A 23,122-nucleotide genomic window follows, 5' to 3' on the forward strand; every position below is an offset into this window, starting at 1 on the left:
CGGTTTTACTTCAGCCAAAGGCTAGGTCGACAGGCCGTGGAGGAAGGAAGGCGGTCTGAAATAATCGCCAGAAAGTACCAAATAGAATTGGGCATGAAGAGAGGGCAAAGAAGGTGAGCCAGCAGGAGCCATGAATTATAGAAGGAACCTTCCATTAATGACCTCGCTGGTGAGAGAAGAACAGCTAGCATTAGTTTTCCTTTCACTCAGCATACACAATAGATCAGAGAAGTGGATGTTGTGGACTTGTGGGGGTTTGGGTAGCACAGAACGAACAACAACCTTGTCTTCCTACTGTAGAACAGTGAAAGAAGGACAAGGAGTCTACCTTCTGGCTGATAACCAGCAGCTCCAGTGGAGGGAGAGCAAATGAGAGAGAAAATAAAACCAAACATTCTCTCCTTTGACCAGCCCTTGTCCCTTGCGCCTCTAGATCCCAGTGTAGAGTCAGCAGGCTTCCTTGGCAGATAGCTTGTCAGTCTGTTGCTGCCTCAGTGCCAAGGTGGATGGATGATAAGACTACCTTTTCCTAACTCATTGTGTATCCTAAACATCAGAACAGATAGGAAATGGGATTTGTGTATTTAAAGTTACCTAAAAGATGCTCTACAGAAATAAAAGACATAAATCCTATCTGGATAAGTCACCATGTGGAGTGTGTTCTGTGCTGCCGAGTTCTTGTAACCCTTTTTTAGTGTCAAGGTGAAGACGGTTGATCCATACTCCTCTTGAGTTGAAAACTAACTGCAGGAGAAAAAGTTCTGAGAACTTTCAAATCTCTGTAAAACATTTATTTCCCTCATAACCTTGTTATTTCTCTCGGTACCTTGCCCTCTCAGTCCCCGAGCCACCCTCCCCAGCCTTTTGTTTGTTTGTTTGTTTTGTTTTGTTTGTTTTGTTTTGTTTTTCGAGACAGAATTTCTCTGTGGAACAGCTCTGTCTGTCCTGTAGCTCGCTTTGTAGACCAGGCTGCCTTGAACTCAAAGAGATCTGCCTGCCTCTGCCTCCTGGGTGCTGGGATTAAAGGTGTACTTCACCACCACAAGGCTAGTTTTTCCCTTTGTAATTTTGAGGAAAGAAAACAAAGCAATTTGTCTGCTGTGGAACTCTGAAAATTCAGATAGCTAGGAAGTTAAATTCAATTGCCCACTTTGTATTTATTACATGAGTGGCATTGTTCTCCAAATTCAATTTCATTTTAATGTCTGGATTTGTTTGTGTGAGATGAAGTGGGTGAAAATCAGAGCTACCATCTGTGTTTATTCTAAAAAGACAATGTCAGATAAGTAAAAACAACAAACACATACATAAAAATGCATATTCATAAAAACACCAATTCACAGAAGACTTGGAATTTATCTTTAACACAACCCCCTCCCCCACGCAATCCTTATGTTTATATATATATGTACACACATACCAGAACCAATGAAAAACTTTATCAATATCCCACTCTCACAGCACACTCAAAACACAAGCTGTTTTACACAAGGGATGCATGCACTTATTTCTGGAGACATATTGATTTTCATTTTTCTGACAAACAAGGGACCTAAAATATTTTTATCCATTGATTTTCATTATGACTTGTGAAATTTGTTTATTGAGATGGGTAGTGTATCAAGAAAGAGTATTATGACTATTATGTAGATATAATTCACTTACGGACTAATTCCTTTTTGTTTGCATGATTACCTCCCTTCCTTCTTTACTTTCTATATTCCTTTTGTCTTTCTTCTTTTCTCTTTAATGTATTTATGGATTTCACTTAGAACCCTTGCTTCACCATTTATATGCTTATCCCTTTATTGAGCGAATGAGTGAATGAATCAATGAATCAATGAGTCTTCCTTGACTATTTAAAATCACAGCTTTTCTTTGTCAAGTCTTTTCCATCTGCCCTCTTTCCTTTCTCTCCTTAATTCTTACAGCTATATAGTCAATGAACTTACAGCCTCCTCATCGGGCAACTCCAATTTTACAGATAAGAACATAGACTGGTTGAATAAAGGGATTTTGAATTCTCAGAAATACTCTTTTTTTCTCCATTTCAGGAGAGTGACTAGCACAGAGGTACACAATAAAAAGCTTTCAGAAGGGGAAATTCTCAGAAAACTTGAGCTGTCTTTTTCCTGTCATTCTTATGCATGGATAACCAAAAGCCACTTACTTTTAAAGGAAGAGCAAATTCGTGACATTAGCGATTATTTGGCGCAGAAAAAAAAAAAAAGTGAATGGGGTTTTGAAAGAAAATACATGCACAGCTATTACATCCCTGCTTCTTTTAGAAACAAATTGTTCATTGAGTTTCTCTAGACTGTGACTTCAGAGCCACACGACACCAGCATTTCCTCCACACATCCAATGCTTCGTGCTGTACCAGCAGCATCACTTCCTCAGTTCTTTCCAAATATGAAATTTCCTTTAAACTGACCTCAAGTCTTCAAAATGAGGAGCACTCTCCTCCAAAAGTACTTAGAAAGACTCTGGATGTCCACTTTGATCGTCTCTCGATGCGCTGTACTTTCCCCGCTTATAGGAGAGGTCAAAGTCTGTGCTGTCAAAAACAGTGAGCAAAAAGAGACTCCCACGATGGGAATCAACAGCTTGTAGTTTCATTCTTGTCCTTCTAACTAGCATGGTGAACCTGAATACCAAGGTGAATATAACACATAAGAATTTCAATACCCCATCCCAGTCTAAAGGTCACTGCCAACTCTAGGCATTTAATAATTCTTCCTTCTCAACCTTTCCTCCTTTTCAACATTCTTAGTGTTGTGGCCCTTTCCTAATGATAGGGTGGTGTCTCACAGACCTGCTTGCAGGTATTAATACCGCCCATCACCTAACACCTGTTTCTACTTGTTCCCTACTAGAATAGTCAATGGCAAAGAATTTAAGTGGCTAGGCATCTGCTGCAGGCTGCATTGCCATACGACAATAAATATTTAGTCAATGAGAAGTAGGATTATCTTGAACCAAGTTCTGTAAGCTCATTAAGAGGGGCTATGTGGCGAAAACCTTACTACATCCTTATCCTCTTTATCTCTTTGGACTACATTCAATCACTTTTCCTCCAGAAAATCCATTATTGAGATAACCCAGTGTTAAAATCAAAACTAATGTGATTTTATTAAACTAAGAAACAAAATTGCCTAATGGTTCAGGCAACCACAAGTGACTGATACAAAGAGATCTCTGTTATCTTCAGTTAACCATCCTAACTCACTTCATTTCAGTAGGTGCTTCCTGGATATCTGTATCCAGACTCACTCTTCATACAAAGCCCAGCATGCCATCATGTGACTTCTCACCTGAGAGATACCAGGTAAGGCCCGGGTTTTGGGAAAAGAAAAAGGGGGTCGTCCTTGGGAGACCCCAAGACTTCCAAAGTTGTTCCCCAAAAAAGGACCCACAAATAACTATGCTTTGTAAGTCAACAGATTTATCCTAGATGCCCTATTCTTTAAGTCTTAAGGGGTGTCTGAAGCCTCCTTACACTATATACTAGCTACAGACAAACTGTTGAGTATCTGTGAGACTGAAACAAAGCACAAGAAAGGACTATTATGAGATCACACACACTCATGCATGAATGCATGCATGCACACACACGAGGCAGGGATACCCTCGGGTGCCACAGGTTGAGAGTGTGAAATCACTTATTTTCTTGTTAAAATGTCATCTTAGTTTATAAATAGCAATGCAATGCATCCTATGATCTTCCTTAGTTCCTAGCCACCAAAACATAGTTATTGTCCTGTTGTCAGATTCATAATGATTTCTCTCACTCTTTCTGGCTCCTTTCCTCCCTCTCTCTCACACACATAACAATCCTTTTATTCTATGTTGTATTTTTTGGACCTAAATGTTAAAGCCCATAATCGGGATCTTTCTACAAAAAGAAAAAAAACATAGGTGTGATGGTTAGTATCGTCACCTTGCTAGAATCTAAAATCACCTGAGAAGTGGCCCTCTTGTATGCCTGTAGGGAATTATCTTGATAGGTAACTGTTGGGGAAACCCATTTTAATTGTGAGTGCACTCCAGGACACTGGGAAAACAGAGGCAGGGGACCCCTGGGGCCTGCTAGCTAACCCTCCTATCAGAATCAGTGAGCTCCAGGTTCAATGGGAGACACTGTCTCAAAAACTAAGGAAAAGAGCAATTGCAGAAGATACTCAATGTTTGACTGTTGGCCTCCATGCACATACACTACCTGTGCACGCACTGCACATGCCTTGTATCTGCACACACACACACACACACACACACACACACACACACACACACACACACACACACAAATATATTCATAGAGAGCACGAAAACTTTGGTCTGAAACTCAGTGGTAAAACATTGGCCTAGGCTGTACACTGGATTCAATGGCCACATCATCATCACTTTATTTATTCAGTTTTGTTTGTTTTATTTTTGTTTGAGGCAGGGTCTCTCTATGTAGCCCTGGCTGTCCTGGCACGCACAGAGATCCACCTGCCTCTGCCTCCCAAGTGCTAGAATTAAAGGTGTGTGCCAACATGGCCAGTCATTTATTTAGTTTTTATTCATTTTTATAAACCTGTAGCAACAAAAATGGCATTAATTTAGCCACTTATTTCCAAGGGGTTTTGTAGGGGGAAATGCTGGCTGTGCTTTACTTTAGGGTTTTTTTTATTATTATTTTCATGATAAAATCAACTTGAAACCAGGTTTTTCCATTGAGAGATGGGAATTCCAACTCCATTATTCATGTACACTCTTGGGGGGAAAAATCATAAATAAAAAGGCACGCCATGAGAAATGTCATCTGCTCAACAGAAAGGACTCCAATTTTCTCAGAACATAGTGGGTAATGTGTCCATTTGTAACCCTGTACATCAATGAGTCATGTGTTCAGGTCACTAAGGAGACTAGGTCCTGGTATACTGATCTGCTCTTGATCCTGTAGGACCCAGGCATAAGAACACAAACTTTAATTTGTCTACCTGTAGTCCCTTCCCTACAGCCGTGTCCTGGAGATTCACAAGCAGCATCTTTCTCCTGTGGAGACAGCATATTTCCAGAAGCCTTTGCTGCTGCACCAGGGACACATGGAGTGGCTCTTTGATTCCGAGGGAAACAGATACCTGGACTTCTTCTCTGGGATTGTAACTGTTAGTGTTGGTCACTGCCACCCGTGAGTATCCTTAAAATCTTTGAGGGTTGAGGGAGGGTTGCACTATGAAAAACCATGGAAAACGATCATTCATATCACTCGGAACCCTTGATTTACAAATTTTGACTTTAAAATATATATGTTACAGTCTGTGCTGACATGCACCTACATGTTTTCCTGTGTAAAGGGAAGAAAAACTTCAAAGGACAACACTTGATTCTGTACTTTTTCCTTGCTAATGGAAGCCTTGCTCATGCTATTGCACATGCAGTATGTGACTTGGTATCTCTCTGTGTGTTTCTTGATGGATAAAACTTTACAAAGACAGTGATACACTGAGGAAAGGGACAAGTGGCAGGTGGCTGTCAGGCAAACATAAAGATGGGTGAGTGGCATAATGTATGAGCCCTGAGAAGTAACTGCTAAATCCACGATGGATTATCTTTGTGGACTCTGAGAGGTTGATAAGGAATGCAATTATAACACAGAGATGCAATCCTAGCTGGAAATTTACTTAGAAATGTGTGAAATAAAGTTGAGATTGGCTGAAATCTTGACCAGCTCTCCATCACACTCAGACTTTCAGAGCACATTCCTCCCTGATCCTCTGAGTTTCTATGTGGCCATTCCATTTTTTTAACTTTTATTTATATAATTCATGGCTTTACTATAGTTATGATGATGCTTTTTCAAGTGCTTTTTTTTTAACTGAAAGAGGACTACATCACTTTCCCCTACCTTTCCATCCCCCACCCTACCCACCCCTCAACAACCCTGTCCTCAGACCTTTCCCACTCTCAAGTTGAAAGTCTCTTTTTCTTGATTATATTAGTTAGGTAGACACGTGTGTGCACAAATATATATAAATACAACTTGCTTATTTTGTTTTGTTGTTCATGTGCACACAGTTTCAGAGCTGACCACTTGGCACTGAACAAACAGTAAGGGGGTTCATTCCTGCAAGAGGCTAATTCTCCTTCTCCCAGCAGTCAATGACTGCCTGTAGTTCCTTTTCTAGGGGTGGGACCCAGTGAAATTTCCCCCCTTTCATGTTAACATGTTCATTGCCATTGTTCTCATCTTGGTTTTGCAGGTATTTCTAGGATAGGCTGTTTTATAGCTGGCACCTAGTTTTTCTGACTCTTCACTCATTCTGTCCTCTCGGTTGTAGTGCTTCCTGAACTGTAGATGGTCTGCTCTCTCCTGCCCTTAAGAATTCCATGAATAAACTTAATTTATGCATACATATATACATAGATATATATAGTGCATATAATATATATAAACACATATATACTACATATGTAATATTATGGAAAACAGCTTAGACAAAATAATTTGAATGGGTTGAGGCCTTCTATCAAAGCAAGAGACAAGGGCTCTCTCCTGCAAGCACTAATAGGGGAAGAGGCATGACTTGGACCACCACACTCAGCCTTCTCCTTCTCTACTTCCTATTGTTTCCCTTTCTGTTTTTGGGAGGTACAAGTCCTGAGCATCCAAGCCAAATTTCAGAAGTCCCTTAAAGTGAAGTACAAATGTTCATGAAAACAGAGAGCAACACTAGCAGAATCCTCCATACTGACAATGCCCTGTAGACAGCTCTTACTCACACCCATGACCTTTGTAACAGCTTTTAATGACCCCGACTTTGGGATTCCACTTCTGACTTTATCTCTACCTCTTTTGTTCTCTCTACTTCTTTCTTCTCACCATCTCACCACATTCACTTCACTGTCCCCCTCCTGCCCTGTTTATTTGGTTACATTTCCAGCAGCTTTATCCAATTTGATATCTTCAGCTACGGCCCCTCACCAAAATACAGCAATAAGTTGAATACATTCAGAGAGGTCATCAGGATACCCCAAGTCCTCAATATGTGCAGAATCTCTCCCATCCCAACATATTCTAAGATTAAGTCCATCTTCTCCACAAAGCTGATTTTATCCATGCAGTTGCTTACTCAAGAAACACGGGTGAACCATCTACTGGAGAGCTGCTGTATCCCTCAGTTATTCCTGGAATTTGCCCAGCATTCGAGGCAAGAAAGTCAAAATTGTCTTTGAGTTTTCCTCTTTTCCATTTCCTACAGCCAACCTGATGCCATAGATCTGAAGCCTCCACCCAAAACTCCCTAATCCTAGGGGCTCCTCTTCCCATAGTTCTCATCAACACAAGTGTTTTCAGAACTCTTCTGCCCTCCAGAGAAAGGCTACCTTGCCCACCTAGCCAGCTGCCACATTACCAGTAATCTATGTCTCCTCCATTTTACATGACACCTGCCTCTCAAATTTACTTCTATCAGCAGTGCTATTGTCAATGATCTCATCTCTTCAAAAACTTAATGATAATTTGCACTTTTCTTAAATGAGATTTGTGGGATGGTAGCCACAGGAGTTGTTCCTTGGAAAGAGTTCCAGGAAAAGATAAGAATAGGACACACTATGAACTCCTCCTCTCACCTTCTCAGAGAGCAGCAGTAGGCCAAGCCAAGGTGCTAGCAAGTCCCAGAGTAGAGGAATTTGTTTAGCCTGGTATTTCTCAAAATTACTCAACCACTGAGCTAATTTTTAGGTGTGGCTGATATTAATAGCAAACAGAATTGGTGTGAATCAAACCTCAGCCACTGCTTACATTTTGATCAATTCAAACATCTTTCACCATCTGCCCAAGGTGGTCCCTACTTGGGGCCCACATGTTTATCTGCCTTTAGTTGCTACTTGCCTTCATTATGAGCTCCTGATATGAAAGGTTAAACTGATTCTTTAAAGGATGACACTTCATCGTGACAAAATACTCATTACCACCCATCACTGGTCCAATGAGACCTATGAAGCCTGCCTACTCAAACAGTTGAAGAAGTAGCCACGGGTCCAGATTCAATGGCCCAGGGGAGAGGGTGTGCCTTTTGGTGGTGTGCCCTTGACTTCTTATGTGTTTCTCCAGGAAGGTAACTACAGTGGCACAAAAGCAGATGGACCGCCTGTGGCATACAAGCTCTGTCTTCTTCCACCCTCCAATGCACGAATACGCAGAGAAACTTTCAGCACTTCTTCCTGAGCCTCTTAAGGTACAATACTTGGTGCTCTGAGATGACAAAGATGGTAACCTGTGAGTCCAAGGGATTTATTTGATCTGGGCATTGAAAGTCTGCCGTGGTAAGCAGATAGCCACACCTAAAAGCACGTAAGCTGAAAAAAAAGGGGGATCTCTAAGCAGCTGATGAAACAATCCAGTGTTCACATGTGTCCCTCCCTGAGTCCCCTCTTCTAGGTCACCTGCTTATATCTTTCCAGAAATCTCTACTGAGGAATCCTAGTCCTCCAGATGCTCCATGGTATTGTCAAGAGATTTCCTTCTCTTTGATCCACATTGTTTGTTAAAAGTTATTTTCATGTCTTCTCTTATAAAAAGTGAAGCCATTCCTTATAAATAACATTCGTCTAAAATGCACTTAGATGTTTTAACTGAATGAGATATTTTATGCATATGAAATGAATTAAAGTTGACACTGAATTGCTATCTAAAGATGGTTGCCAAGAGTTAAATGAAGGCATTAAAAGAGCACGTGTGTGTGTGTGTGTGTGTGTGTGTGTGTGTGTGTGTGTGTGTAAGACCTAGATTAATGCTCAATACATAGTTTTTTACACTATCATCTCAATACTCCATTTACTATATTATGCAGAATAGAAAAAGAAATCTGAATGGCCATCCCTGTGTTCAGATCCAGGTCTTCATGGCAGAGTAGAAATGGGGTTGTTGGAAAAGCCATGAATGCAAGCCTCCTTGTTCCTGCCTGGAGGAGCTGGAACTTCTCAGTTCTTGCCCTTGTTCAGACTGATCTGCACTTTGTATCCACAGTCACACAGCAACATCACACTGGGTTAACCCCTCAGGTTGCTAGGTTGGGGCCCTGCCTCATTCCATGCCTTCAGAATTAACTGCAATGAATTAGGTGCAGGAACCAAAAGACCTCATTCATGTATATTTTCTGCTGCTGACCACTGTGGGCCTCTCAGAAAATCTTCCCATCTTCTCATTTTGCAGCTCATCAATTAAAGCTAATAAAAGCTCAGATGATTCAATCTCTGAGCCAGTTTTGTTAGCACTTAACAGCTGTTCAGGAAGGGCTGTAGAATTTATGTAGTCGTTAAAAAGGAGGAAATATTGGAAACAAAAGCTGACCTGAAGGAAACCTAAAAGTGTTAAGTCATGTGTCTTTCTTTCACCATCAGGTCATTTTCCTGGTGAACAGTGGATCAGAAGCCAATGACCTAGCCATGGTGATGGCAAGAGCATACTCAAATCACACAGATCTCATTTCTTTCAGGTAACTATATTTCATAACATTCAAATCAGCAACATTGACGTATCCCAACACTAAATGCGCATTTTTAAATTGTAGTACAAAAAAGGACAGTTTTCCCAGTATTCTTACAATGTCTGTTTGAGGGCAGGTGAATCTGATGACTAGATAATTCCATCTAAATTGGTCTTGTAAACTCTTGGTGAATATATTAGAATTTAAAGTAATAGAAAAGTATGTTCCAAGTTTGCAGCCTTAGCAAATTCACAGAGTCTTATAAGATTTATATAAAAGACATGAGTAACAGAAAAAAAAAAAGATGGCATGAAGAAGTTAGTCATTTGTTAAATCCATCTCAGGGTAATTTATACCTAAATTCAAAGATTTGTGCCATAGCACAACACTACACATTCAATATGAAGCACACATTTTTATAAGCCTAAAGAAACATTTGCTATCAAATAAATATGGCAATAACACATTGTGAATGTGTTTTTACCAAAATAACCTTTCGGAACACAAGATAAGTATTGATCTATTTGAAGCCGAATTTGATGCATACTCTACCTCTTTTTTCATGATCATTCTTGAAAATGAAATTTGGAGCTCATTGAACGATTATTTCGATTTATAAATTTTCTGAATTGATTAAGATGACTTATACTAAGAATGACTGTTTCAGGTTTGAAGGAAACCAAAACTGTTTCTAATATGCTAGATAAGGTCACATCAGCTACAAGAAAAAGGACAGCACTCCCCAGAGACACTGAGCAGCAGTTTCATCACAGGAACAAATATTTGTCTTCCTAAGGTGACTGTTTTGAAGATTAGTGTGGGTTGACCATGTGATCAACCCTGGAATGCTACTTTAAAAAAAAATCAGTCTCATTATATTAGAGTGATAGATTCAAAATTAAGAGTACCCAGGCAACCAGTCTCCAAAATTATTTTCATAGTTTCAGATCAGTGGAAAATATCAGTGAATGCATTCACACCATAAATTTAGATGGATTCTTAAAGGGTGTCTGATTTGAATGTTTGTGTTCTTCTAGTCTACCCCATGGCTTTCATAATGATTTTTCTTTTGATGCAAGTAAACTACAAAGAAAAATAAACTTAACCTCATCCTCTCATGTTTTCCTCCCCCTAGAGGAGCCTATCATGGATGTAGTCCCTATACACTTGGCTTGACAAATGTAGGGATCTACAAGGTGGAACTCCCCAGTGGAATGGGCTGCCAATCAGTGAGTTCTGAGACTTTCATCTTGTTTCACTACAGACTGCTGGGGTTACATGATAATTGATCAGATTTTCCTGATACTGGAATTGGAAACTAATATAAAGCATGCCATTAGCCAAGGCCTCAATTTGACTTAAAAAATCCAGACCAATTGAAGAAAATGTTTCTTAGAAATGCCCTTAGAGTCTGAGTACTAGTTAATGATAGAGTTTTCAATTTTATCTTGCTCATATGTACAATTGAGGAAACTCAAGGATCTTAGAAATGTGAATACACAAAGTTTCTATCAAGCCATCCCTGTCCTTGCTTTCTGTTCTCATAGGCCATGTCCATCTTTTTCAACATCAGAACCAGATACCTAATTATCCTTATTCTTTATGATGTCCTCACCTGCTAAACCTTTGAGAAAGTTGCTTCTCGGCTAACATCAAAATTAACATTCTTTGAAGAGTGATTTCTGAGAAAAAATATCTCTTCAAAAATGATTACATTTTTATTGTTAATGAGAAAGGAACTTGCTTTAGTTGTCACCACATGCATCCCTAAATGGGCTATTTTGTGTTAGTGTTTTGCCAAAATCTTTCTTTTGTCATTTGCAGACAATGTGCCCAGATGTTTTCCGAGGCCCTTGGGGAGGAAGCTACTGTCGAGATTCTCCAGTGCAAACAGTTAGGAAATGCAGCTGTGCTCCAGGTCCAAATGGGCAGGGAGGAAGGGTAGAGTTGAACATTGGGTGGGGTGAGGAATTTGGAGAAGGGCAAAACAAATTTGGGAAGTTGGGAAAGGGAAAATCCAAAAGAAACAAAACAAGAAAATACTTAAGTGAGCCCTCATTGACTCAGAGCTTCACCTGCCATCTGGCCAAGTAGGGAAAGCTGCTCATGACCTCAGACTTAAGCCTATAACCAGCATGTCACCTGACAATTAAGTGGCCTATGAAATGAGTACAACCATTCATCAGTTCCCAATGGGAGAGGGGAGGAGGAAAAGGATACGTCTGTAAATCTCAAAGTACCGGTCCAGAAACTCTCCAGGGATCCCAAATGCCAGCCAAACAACATCTGTCAGATATGAGGCTATTCATGGATACCAGTGACATTGATGTCTCTTGCACAAGATTTAGTCATTCTCTTCAGGCTAAGTTCTATTTATCAATCACATTTTTATTTGAATTCATAGCATGAAAAAGAAGGGCAATAGAAATATCATCGGCTCTTTTTTACTCAGGTCTGTCATCATAGTACAGAACCTTTTGAACAGCTGTTCCTCGGGAGTTCTAGAGGAAAGAACAAGTGCTCCAGCCAAAAGATATTTAATAGAATAGCATGAGTCACTAGGTTGAGAGGAAGAATGAAAAGAATGAAAAATGGAAACCTTCAAAACTCAGCTTTGAATAGGAAAAAATCACCTTAAAATTCATACAAGATAATAATGCAATGGGGGATGAAAGATTGAGCATAGGAACAAGACAGAATGTCATGGTCACAGAACTTAAAAACACACCAAGGGTTTTAGCTACAAACAGACACTCAGTTTTAAGGACAAAAAGCTGAAGTTCACATTCAGGAAATAGGAAAACTAGGATTGGACCTCAAGTCTTCAGACCTAGCCTCAGAAATCTGATGCTTTCAATCCCTGTGACCACACTCATTCAGACGGGTGTGCCAGCAAGGTGAACCCAAGCTGAAAAATAATTCCTTTCCTTCTTCTTTTCCATGTTTGAGGACATGCATGGAGTCAAGAGATCTAGACTCCACTCCATCTTGGGCTTCAGTTTTCTTATTTATAAAAATAAATAATAAGTAATAATATACAGCAAGGAGGAGCAAAGTATCATTCCCATCACACCACTTTGTGAGATTGGGAATATACAAACCCTTATAGAGGAAAGCATTTAATAACAGTTTCCATTTCCTTGGGATATATATATATATATATATATTATATATATATATATATATATCACATAGGTGTGGCAGCAAGACCTAAGTTGGCCAGGTTCATCCCAGAGTTCCCAGACCCTCTGCAGAGCCACCAGCAAAGTGTAGAAGATTGGAGCACTTCAGAAGGGGTCCTTACTCTGTATCCTTCCCTCTGTCCATCTTTTCTGTTTTCTCTCTCTCTTAGATGCCTTCCCCTAGACCAGTGGTTCTCAACCTGTGGGTTTTAATCCCTTGTGGGGGGGTCACATATCAAATATCTTGCCTATCAGAAATTTACATTATAATTCATAACAGTAGCAAAATTGCAGTTATGAAGTAGAAACAAAATGATTTTATGGTTGGGGTCACTGCAACATGAGGAGCTGTGTTAAGGGTCACAGCATGAAGAAGATTGAGAACCACTGCCTTAGACCACCTTGAAAATAGAAGAGCAGCATGAAAATCTCTCTATGTGTCATCAAGAGGATCCAGGATAGTGGAAGATATATGATTGCTTTGTGTATGTATAGTCCCCACTAACTGTTGTAGATACAAGAATGAGACCACATCTTTATTAATCTCCCCTTTTTATTGAAAATAACTTTCTCATATAATATATCCTGATTATAGTTTCCCTCCTTCCACTCTTCCCAGTTCCTCCCCACCTCCCCTCCCATGTAGATCCACTCCCTTCTGTCTCCCATTAGAAAAGAACAGGCTTCTGAGAGATGTTGACAAAACATAACAAAATAAAATATAATCCGATAAAACAAAAACCATCACATCCAAGTTGGACAAGGCAAAGCAAAACAAGGAAAAGAGCCCAAGAGAAGGCACAAGATTCAGAGACCCACTCCTTCACACGTTCAAGAGTCCCTTAACAATACTGAACTGAAAGCTATAATAGAGAGAGGAGGTGGTGCAGACCCGTGCAGGCCCTGTGCTTGCTGCTTCAGTCTCTGTGAATTCATATGAGCTTTGCTGAGCTGCTTTAGAGGTCATTGTTCTCCCGGTATCCTCCATCCCCTTTGGCTATTATACCCTTTATGCCTCCTCTTCAGAGGGGTTCCTTGTACTCTGAACGGAGGTATTTGATGGAGACCACCCACATGGAGCTGTGACACCCCATTTTGAAATAAGACAAGGAAGTGGACTGCAGGCTCCAGCTGAATCTTTATGCGTGATCATTGTACTCAGTCCACCTTGCCAGGTAACTTTACTGTAGATGGTTCAAGTTGGTAGTTGCTTCTAGAGTTTTCTCACTGGATGCATACAACCATAGTATGATATTTTCATCTCGTAATTATATTGTCAAATCCCAGCTTAGACTGAGGCCAGTTTGTTGGTTTTATGTGGTAGATGTCATAATCTTCTATCTACCTCCTGGATTGTTTATTGTCCAGGGATTTGTTCTAAGCCCAGATTTCCAGGCATACCCCATGACAAATTTACCTCTTGTCACCCACTGCCCTTACAGTGTCCTGAGACTGGTACTGATTGTGCCATTCTTTCTTTTTTTAAAGGAACCCCTCCTTTTCCTTGAAAATGTATTTTTTCTTGGTTTCTCACTCTGCTTACCTCCTTCTGTAACACCAACTGAAATGCACTCCAGAGTAATAACTCTGTTATGATATCCAACAGAGCATCCACATTCTCTTGATGTTGCCATGGAGACATCATTGCACCCTATCTCTCTCCATAGGAGGCCTGACCTGAAGCTACAGGAATGGGCCAAAGCAACACATCCAAAATGGAGGAAATACAATAGATGGTCTTACTTCTCATCAACACATGGATGAGTGCGAGTAAAATATGAAATGTGCAGGATAACTCAAGCAAAATCTTCCTTTGACATGATTTTACCCTAACTTAAACACTTCAAGCTGATTTTACTCTGTTCTGTTATTCTTATTTAGAAAAGAGCTTGCTAGACCCAGAAGCCAGGCTTTCACTCGTGTCTGATATATCTTCCAGAGTCATCCAAGGCTCTGTCTCTTCCTTTCCTAATAAAAATAGGGAATTTGACTTCAAAGATATCAGGTATTATATCAATAAAGCTTTCCTAAATGTCATGTCCATCCTTGAAACATGATGTTTTCCTTACTCTTTAGTGGAGCTGGAGTATAAATGCTTTGAGTTTAGTTTTCTTTTCTAATTGTTGGGGATTTCTCTTGTCTAATCTTCAGAAGACATGCTTAATGCAAACCTCTAAGCAAATGATGGGGTGGCAGTCGTCTCCACACACAGACCCCTGAGGTACTTTCTCATGAGATGGCCCGAGGCCTCCCGCCCCATCCACATCTTCCTCTTGATAACTTCTTCGGACATAGATTTGGGGTTACATTCAGAGACGCTATGGTACTGCTAAGAACAAACTATGTATGTAGATAAACATTCTTGAAGTTCAGTCACATGTAGATACTGCTCATGTTTGTGGAAAAATTAAATTTCCAACATATAAACTCAAGTATGTCACTTTTCAATGTTTCTAAACATGAACCCAGAAAGAATTATTCTACTAACCAAAGTACACCTATAATTAAACTAATAGCAAGTATGACTAAGAAACATAGGAAACTCAAATTATTCTTTCCTACATTTTTGGCGAAGAAAGAAACCCAGAACACAGTCACCAAGTTCAAATGCTATGTGGAGAAAGGAAAACCCTGTGTTCAGAGACCTTGTTTTTATTCTCTATGAAAATTTTTAGCTGTTAAAAATTAGTGAAACATAAACTGTAAAGAGTAAATTTGCCGCTTGAATAGCATTTTATATAGAAATATTAGGCAAAAGTATTCTACAAGTCACAATTTGCTCTAAGATACATTTTCAAAGGGTACTATAGAATGTCCCCTTTCAGAGCTAAATATCCATGGATTCCAACTCACCATAGTCTAAGGACCTCCAGTTAGTTGGCTGTTCTTACTTCTCTGTGTTGCCTGGATGCAATTCTCACATAATATGCTGTTCTTTGTGTATTTTTGTATGTGTTTCCTGCAGACTGCTGCCAAGCTAAAGAACAGTATATTGAACAATTCAAAGAAACCCTGAACACTTCCGTGGCCAAGTCAATTGCTGGATTTTTTGCAGAGCCAATTCAAGTGGGTATACAAACCTAGTATCTCTCTGAATTTTCCATTATCACAGTTTTGACTCCCAGTTAATTAAGTGCCCATTTCTGTGTTCCTTTCCAGCACAATTCATTCTTTTGGTCCCACCTTCCTCTTCCCCCCCAAAAAAACTAGTTTTCAGTAGATCTTCAAAAAATACATTGTCTTCATTCCTACATAGAACAAATGGACAGATAAATAGGTGAAGCCATCAAATCCCTAATGTCCTCAGGAAAAGAGTAACCCTTTGATGTTTAAGTATTTAATACACACTGCTCAGCGAAGCCTACTTTTAGCTCATCGAGCCTCCATGTTTCTAACTTCAGGAAAAAATAGTCACATCTTTTCCCCTGAAGGCATGGTGTGGAAGTCCCGCTTGGAACAGTTCTGTGCACTGTTCACTTGGCTGATAGCACTGATGTCATGTTGTGAGGATAATGATCTAACCTCATCCTTGGTGCTGAGCGAGGGCTCCTGCTGATACTCAAGTCTTCCTGATTTAATCTTTTGCAGGGTGTGAATGGTGTTGTCCAGTACCCGAAGGAGTTTCTGAAGGAAGCCTTTGCATTGGTTCGAGAGAGGGGAGGTGTATGCATTGCAGATGAAGTGAGTGGCTATGCCAGGGAATAACTTGGTGCTATAGGAACAGGCCAGATGCAGAAAGAGACCTCTTCAAACCCTCTTTGGTATTTCAGGCAGGAAACAACTGCATGAACTCTGAAGTGTGACCATAAACTAAAGAAGCCTCTGCTGGTTTGTTAGAAAGTTAATTAGAGTAACAAATATAACAGAACTTAAGCATCCAAACTGGTTTCTATTTAAAAAGTTGCTATTGGGCACAGGTGATGTTGCTGTTACATAGTGTTTTCATTCTTGCCGCTGTTATGATTCCTTGTTCTAAGAATTCCTGCCAGACCCCTGACAAGCAAAAATGACATTTAATCTTATAGTCTAGCGTTCATCTTAACTTTTGCCAAAGCAAAGTCAGCAGATTGTTTTTAAAGAATAAGTAGTAATTCACCGTCTAAATTAGAAGGTTGCTACGACTTCAGACTTAGATCGCACAAACTTTCAAAGTATCATAGTGGAAGCAGCCCAGCTGAAATAAGTACATGGTAGCCCCAGGGGGCTCTGAAGGAACTAATACTTACCAGCACTGTGGGCTGTAGCTTATATACTTAGAATTACACCTTGGATTTCAGTATATTCAGATAAAGCAGCATCCTGTCCACTTAGAATATCTCTAGAGATTTTTTTTAAGACCAGAGGACAGTACCTAGGCCACAGAAGTCCTCTTCCACTTTACTGCTGGAGCCCAACATGCTGGCACAAGTAGTTGACTTGACCCACCAAGGACAAATGGGAAACCTGTGTGTCTCTTATTTGTGGCAATCTCACTTGCCTTTACTGATTGTTTTCCTTGACTAAAATTTCCTTACAGTTCATGCTGGGCTGCCCCATTGGCAGAAATCTTGCAATTTCCAGTACCACTTGTGTGGCCAGATCCCTGTCGGGTCCAGAGTGTACCAATGCCAGGGCTGTACCATAGCAGCTTGAGCCAGGTCTTCCTGCTTTATTCCTTGTACTAGTGGACTCATCAAGGCCCCATTGAAAGGGAAGTAACTGGCTATTAGCAGAAGAAGAAGGGGGAAAAAAAAGAACATCACACCACATTCAATCAGTTTGAAATTAGCTGTCTCGGGAAAGAGGATTAAACCTTGGCCTTGGAATCCACACACACAGCAAAGCTTTCACAATCAGACTAATTAGAAGGAAGATAGGCTGAATTCAAAGAAAATTGGAACTTTAGAATTTCCAAGAGATGTAGTTTCATGACCTTCTCTTGTTTTTCTCCCACTGCCCCCAGTTTCATGACTTTTGAGAACATAACATGGGGCAAGTTTGAGAGAGACTGGAATGTTAACTAGTAACAGAACAGTAATAGACAGAGGGCACAAATCCACTGTCCTAGCCCCCTATTGCCACAGCCTCCTCTGTCCTACTCCCTACTGTGTACTCTCCATCCCTGGAGACACTAGGATTTCCATGCATCTGAATGAGCCATCTGTCCCATGTTCATCCAACCCAATGAAACTCATGGTTCTCAAAGGAACTGGCCATGCTTTATTCTGCTTGGTTTTTCATATTTTCCAAATAATTGCCTGTTTCACCATTTATGCTGTTTTTATGCCACTTAAGATAGATGGAGAGGAGAAAGAATATAGGCCAAAAGACAAACTACATGGAGTTCCTGCATTATTGTTTGGGCCAGTTAATCAGCTCGTCCCAGTGGCCTGTTGCTTGGAAGTGAAGACTTGGGGTTCCAAGCCAGGTCTGTCAGATTCCCACTGTCACCTCAGAATAACTCCTACAATCAGCTCCTCTCCTATACTAGTCACTGTCACCTAAGAACAACCAAGAACCTGGTTGCATCAACCTTTGATAATGGTAAATAAGAAGAAAGTATTTGAAAAACAAAACAAAACCTTGTCTTTTATGCATTTGAGACTGGGCTTCGGGTATCCATCCCATCTTGCCAAGTGTTCATGTGGAGAGAGAGAAAGACAGACATAGAAACAGAAATAGACATTGATCAAAATGGCTCTGGTCTGGAGATGTTCTGACACCTTTCTGTCATGATTTCTTTCCTTCTACGAACACTAAGAATCTAACTCAGGCAGGGATGTCATGACACATATATTGTTAATAAGAATCCATTGAGAAACTCTGATGGTCACGTGCCTAGAATGCTTTAAATAGAGCCTGCTGGGATCTAGGATGATGAAAGTGAATTTTGAAACATGAGTCATTGAGAGTAGGGACAGTGTGAACAAAAACGATGACCAACTTTCAATGTATGGCTGGTTCTAGATTAATGCAATTATACTCTGAACTCATTGGCTCAGTGGTGATAGGAGAACAGCATTCTCTCATTGGTTGGTAAGCATCCAGCCCTACTGGATAGACAGTTACCCTTGCTTCTTCCGGGGGAGCCAGTTTCTCCATTTTTATCTCTGTTGTTTGTGCAAAGAAAAGACTTAAAGAGGGCTAAACATCCTGATGCCTTTTTCATGTGTTATTTATATAACTCTCCAGCAGCCCTGTGCTGTGCTATGCTGATAGGATTATTTTTCCTTGATAAGTTAATTAACAGAGATTCAAAAGACATAAAGAATATTTCCAAAGTCTCACAAAGGTAGGAAATGGCTTTGGGTAATTCCAACCTCAGACACGGATAGAGGATTTTGTCCATAAGCCTGCAAGTATAGAGAAGGCTAAGGAGAGATGAGAAGGAGGCAAAAGGAAGGGAACAGAACAGAGCCTAAAAGGTTTCCAATGATTTTTTAAAATCTATTTCCAGGTGCAGACAGGATTTGGAAGGCTGGGCTCTCACTTCTGGGGCTTCCAAAGCCATGATGTACTGCCTGATATTGTCACTATGGCTAAAGGGATTGGGAATGGCTTCCCCATGGCTGCAGTTGTGACCACTCCAGGTACAAAGTCAAGCATGTCCATGCTTGCTCCTGGGCCTCCTGCACTGGCAATGGCATAAAGCATAAATTGCAATGTGTGTAAGCTAGAGGTGGTGATGGGAACCACAGGATATGTTGTCCAAGCAAATGAAAGAGAAAGGTGCCAAGCCATGGGGCAGTTGGAAGAGCGCCAACCATTCCCATCTTGCTGGAGGGAAAACAACCTCTTCCATCACAGTAGTTAAAGTCAGGGTTCTACCATACTGAAGAGGATTAGGAAAACAGGTTACTGTAGGGAGAAATCCTGATTAGAGGTAACGCTGACAACGCCTGCTTGGGCCTGGTCATAGGTACCGCTGACCACACCCTGTATAGTGGTGAGCATCCCCACCTGTCACATGAGAAACAGGGGTTCAATTCCCCAATAGGGAGCCAGTGACCAGGTTTGCACCTGAGCAAGACAGATCCATAAATGCTTCCTAGTCAGCTCAGCCAGGTAAAAGAGAGCCTCGTGCATGCCTCCCTCCTTCTTAAACCCTTGTTACATAACTCTGACTAGGCCCAAGCCAGCGTGGTCAGTGGTACCTCTAATCAGGATTTCTCCCTACAGTTACAGAACACAACACTGAAATTTCCAAAAGGCTTTTTCCTTGGAAGAGACCCTTCCATGGTCACGTGGTCTTCCCATGCCATTAACTATACAATTCAAGGTCCAGATATCTCTGTCAGTATCCTATCAACCAAACAGCCAAATACAATAAAATCTCATTTATTCAGAACACTCCATGGTAGTTGTTCTCAACCTATTGGTTACAACCCTTTCAGGGTCCTATATCAGAGATCCTGCATGTCAGATATTTACATTAGCTTCATAACAGTAGCAAAATTACAGTTATGAAATAGCAATGAAATAATTTTATGGTTGGGGGCCACCACAACACGAACTATATTAAAGGGTTACAACATTAGGAAGGGTGAGAACCACTGCTCTATGAAATAAAGGTTAAAACTTGATTTTTTTTCTATTGTAGCAAGAGTTTGACAGATACTATTTCATGTGAACCATTGATCAGTGAAAATTATTTTATATATATATTTTCTCCCAATAGTCAGCACATTTCTGAGCCATTACTCAATATCTTGTGGTGTCTGTTTTCATAGAATGAGCTAAAGTACAAGAAACAGTTATATATGGAAATGCAATAATGGAATCCATTACTTTTGATAATCATTACATTAATTTAAAACCAAAAATGTATGATTGCAAAAAGCAAAGTGTGATGGATGGCCCTTGACAGAATCCTGAATGATGATGGTGAATTCATCAGCATGAATATAAAATCATTTCCTCAATACTTCCTTCTTTCTCAAGAGTAAAAAAATAAAAGATGTGGTTAATTGGAAAGTGTATGCAAAGCCCTGCATGCCAAGTTTTAAAGTGCTTTCTAATTTAAATAACACATTAGAGATTGTGACAGCCTTCCGGTTAAGTAAATAAGCTGCCTTCCTTATCCACATATTAGTCAGCTCAGGCTGACTAACCAAGATACCACAGATCAAGTGGCTGGAACAACAGAAATTTGTCTTTCCACAGATCGGAAGGCTGTCAAGATCAAAGTGCTGGCCAGGCTGAGGTGTGCCTAGGATTCTCCGCTAGCCTTGCAGCTGGCCACCTTCTCATCCTTTCTCTAAATGGCCTTCCCTATGTATGCCCACAGATGAGAGATGAGGAGCACACTAGAATCTCTCATTGTTATAAAGATATTGTCCTGTGGGATTTGGGCCCAGCTTTGTGATCCATTAAATCCTAATGAGCCGTTTAAAGACTCCATCTCCAAATATAATCATATTTGGTCCTAGCATTTAAACATTCAGGTTTTAAGGGAACATAGTTCAGTCATTCACTGTTAGATGTGTAAAGAAGGAAATAAATGGGTGTCATTTATAAGATAAAAGTGAATATTAACACAAATGTCGTGATGAGACATAATGGGTAAGAATGTATCACTTTAACGACTTTTATTTTCCACCCTTAGAAATTGCTAAATCTTTGGCTAAATGCTTGCATCACTTCAACACATTTGGAGGAAGCCCCCTGGCCTGTGCCATTGGATCTGCTGTGCTTGAGGTCTGTCCTGTCCCCCTCATACCGATGCGATTGATTGCATGCACTAAGTCACTATTTTAAACCATATACTTTATCTGAACTCTGTCACACTGCAATAGTAAAGTAGAAATTTAATCAGTAATTCACCAATTTAAATTGTCTCCAGTTATTATTCTCTGTCCCTCTTTTTTAAGATTACTTCAGGTGCTTGAAGTTCTGAATAAGAGGTACTATATAATCACCTTCATATACAGGGGAAATATAAGAATTGCCCTATTGAGGTGGTAACCCTGAATTTTTCTTGTTTTCTAGGTAGTATTTGTTGTATAGGCTTTAACGGCTATTCGCCCTTATAACTTAACTTTTGGCATATACTATAGATATTTCTCTTCTTTTTTATTGTCTTAAATGAAAGAACTATAGAGAAACTGTAGATTTTAGCTGATTATATCAGGGTAATTCAGGTACTCTGAAAAACTGTTCAGCTTTATCACATTCATTTAGCTTAATATTAGCCAGTTTTATACTAATTTTGTCTGAGAATTTCATAGATGCATATAATGTGTTTTACTCAAATCCACCCCCTTCTTTCTCCCTTTTAATTACTTCCTGATAACCACCCATCACTTTTTCCTCTCAACTTCATGTGTTTTTTTTTTTTTTTTAAACTCACTGAGTTTATTTAATGATGCCTGTATGTACCTGTGTATGGGACTATGTACTGGAGCATGGGTCCCTCTCAGGGCCCACTTTTCTGAAGAAAACTGACTCTCCCTTCCCAAGCAGCCATCAGTGGCTTCTCAAATAGGAGTGGGGTTTCTTAAGCTGCTCCTCCAGCCATTCTGGGATTTTCACTGGATTTATCATGTGCAGGTCTTGGGCATACAATCTCAGCCAATGTGAATCCATGTGTCCAATGGCTCTGTCACAGCCATGAACATTGTCATGATCACTGCAGACATATGTTCCCTCTGCTTCTTACAGTCTTTTCACCCCACAGGATGGGATGGGATGTGGATGTCTCATTGAGAACTGAGTACCCCACAGTCTCTTGTTCTGTGTGTTGACCAGTGATGGGTATTGATACCATACACAACAAAAAGATGTTTCTCTGATGGAAATGAAAAGACATTCCTCACAGTCCCTAGGAGAGAACCAATCACTATTATTTTGCTAAATTGACTTAGTAATATAGTGTCCTACATTCTTGTTTTATTATTCCATTATTCTGTTGAAAAATGTCTGTTTTGTAAAATGTCCTTACCAAAATGTATAATGCCTTCTGCTTAAATAAGTACAATATGTTTCTGAAAGAACATTCAAAGAGCTTTTGAAAATTCAGTTTATATGAGGAGAAACTTGGTTAGGGTCAGTACAAATCATTCTGCTATTTATACTTTCGTGTTTCTTATTTCGAACTATGAATGCCACTCACCTACTTAAGAAATTTAAAAGTGTTTTGGATAGAAATAAAGAAGTTAAAGCTATTATTGCTAATTAAATATTTTAAGACATAATTAAGTCATGAGATGTGAGTGAGTGGGTAGAAATGTGACATTCATTTCTTTTGTTGACATTGTCAACTTTCTTCCTTTTATTGAAAATATTTTTTCACAAAATACATCCTGATTACAGTTTCTCCTCCGTCTACTCCTCCTAGTTCCTTCCCAGCTCCCCTCCCAGCTTGTTCCACTTAACTTCTGACTCATTAGAAAACACAAAGTCTTCTAAGGGATAATAATAAAATAAAATGTAATAGGATGGAACAAAAATTAACACATTAGAATAAGACAAAACAAACAGAAGAAA

General features: G+C 39.9%; 1 protein-coding gene across 2 annotated transcripts in view; it reads left to right on the plus strand.

Annotated features, from left to right (window-relative positions):
• Window positions 1-23,122, plus strand: part of Agxt2 (alanine--glyoxylate aminotransferase 2) — a 38,217-nt gene that overhangs the window by 7,006 nt on the left and 8,089 nt on the right. Inside the window, exons 2-11 of one of the 2 annotated variants that reach the window (XM_027401286.2) lie at window positions 3,240-3,328; window positions 4,992-5,176; window positions 8,102-8,225; window positions 9,391-9,485; window positions 10,612-10,705; window positions 11,301-11,394; window positions 15,624-15,724; window positions 16,247-16,339; window positions 19,095-19,227; window positions 21,243-21,334. In XM_027401286.2, coding sequence (XP_027257087.1) covers window positions 3,240-3,328; window positions 4,992-5,176; window positions 8,102-8,225; window positions 9,391-9,485; window positions 10,612-10,705; window positions 11,301-11,394; window positions 15,624-15,724; window positions 16,247-16,339; window positions 19,095-19,227; window positions 21,243-21,334 — 1,100 coding nt within the window. The remainder of the gene's footprint in view (window positions 1-3,239; window positions 3,329-4,991; window positions 5,177-8,101; window positions 8,226-9,390; window positions 9,486-10,611; window positions 10,706-11,300; window positions 11,395-15,623; window positions 15,725-16,246; window positions 16,340-19,094; window positions 19,228-21,242; window positions 21,335-23,122) is intronic. The other variant, XM_027401287.2, reaches the window with a different exon arrangement.

Source organism: Cricetulus griseus, chromosome 2 (genome assembly GCF_003668045.3).
Source record: "Cricetulus griseus strain 17A/GY chromosome 2, alternate assembly CriGri-PICRH-1.0, whole genome shotgun sequence".
NCBI classification, from domain to species: domain Eukaryota; kingdom Metazoa; phylum Chordata; class Mammalia; order Rodentia; family Cricetidae; genus Cricetulus; species Cricetulus griseus.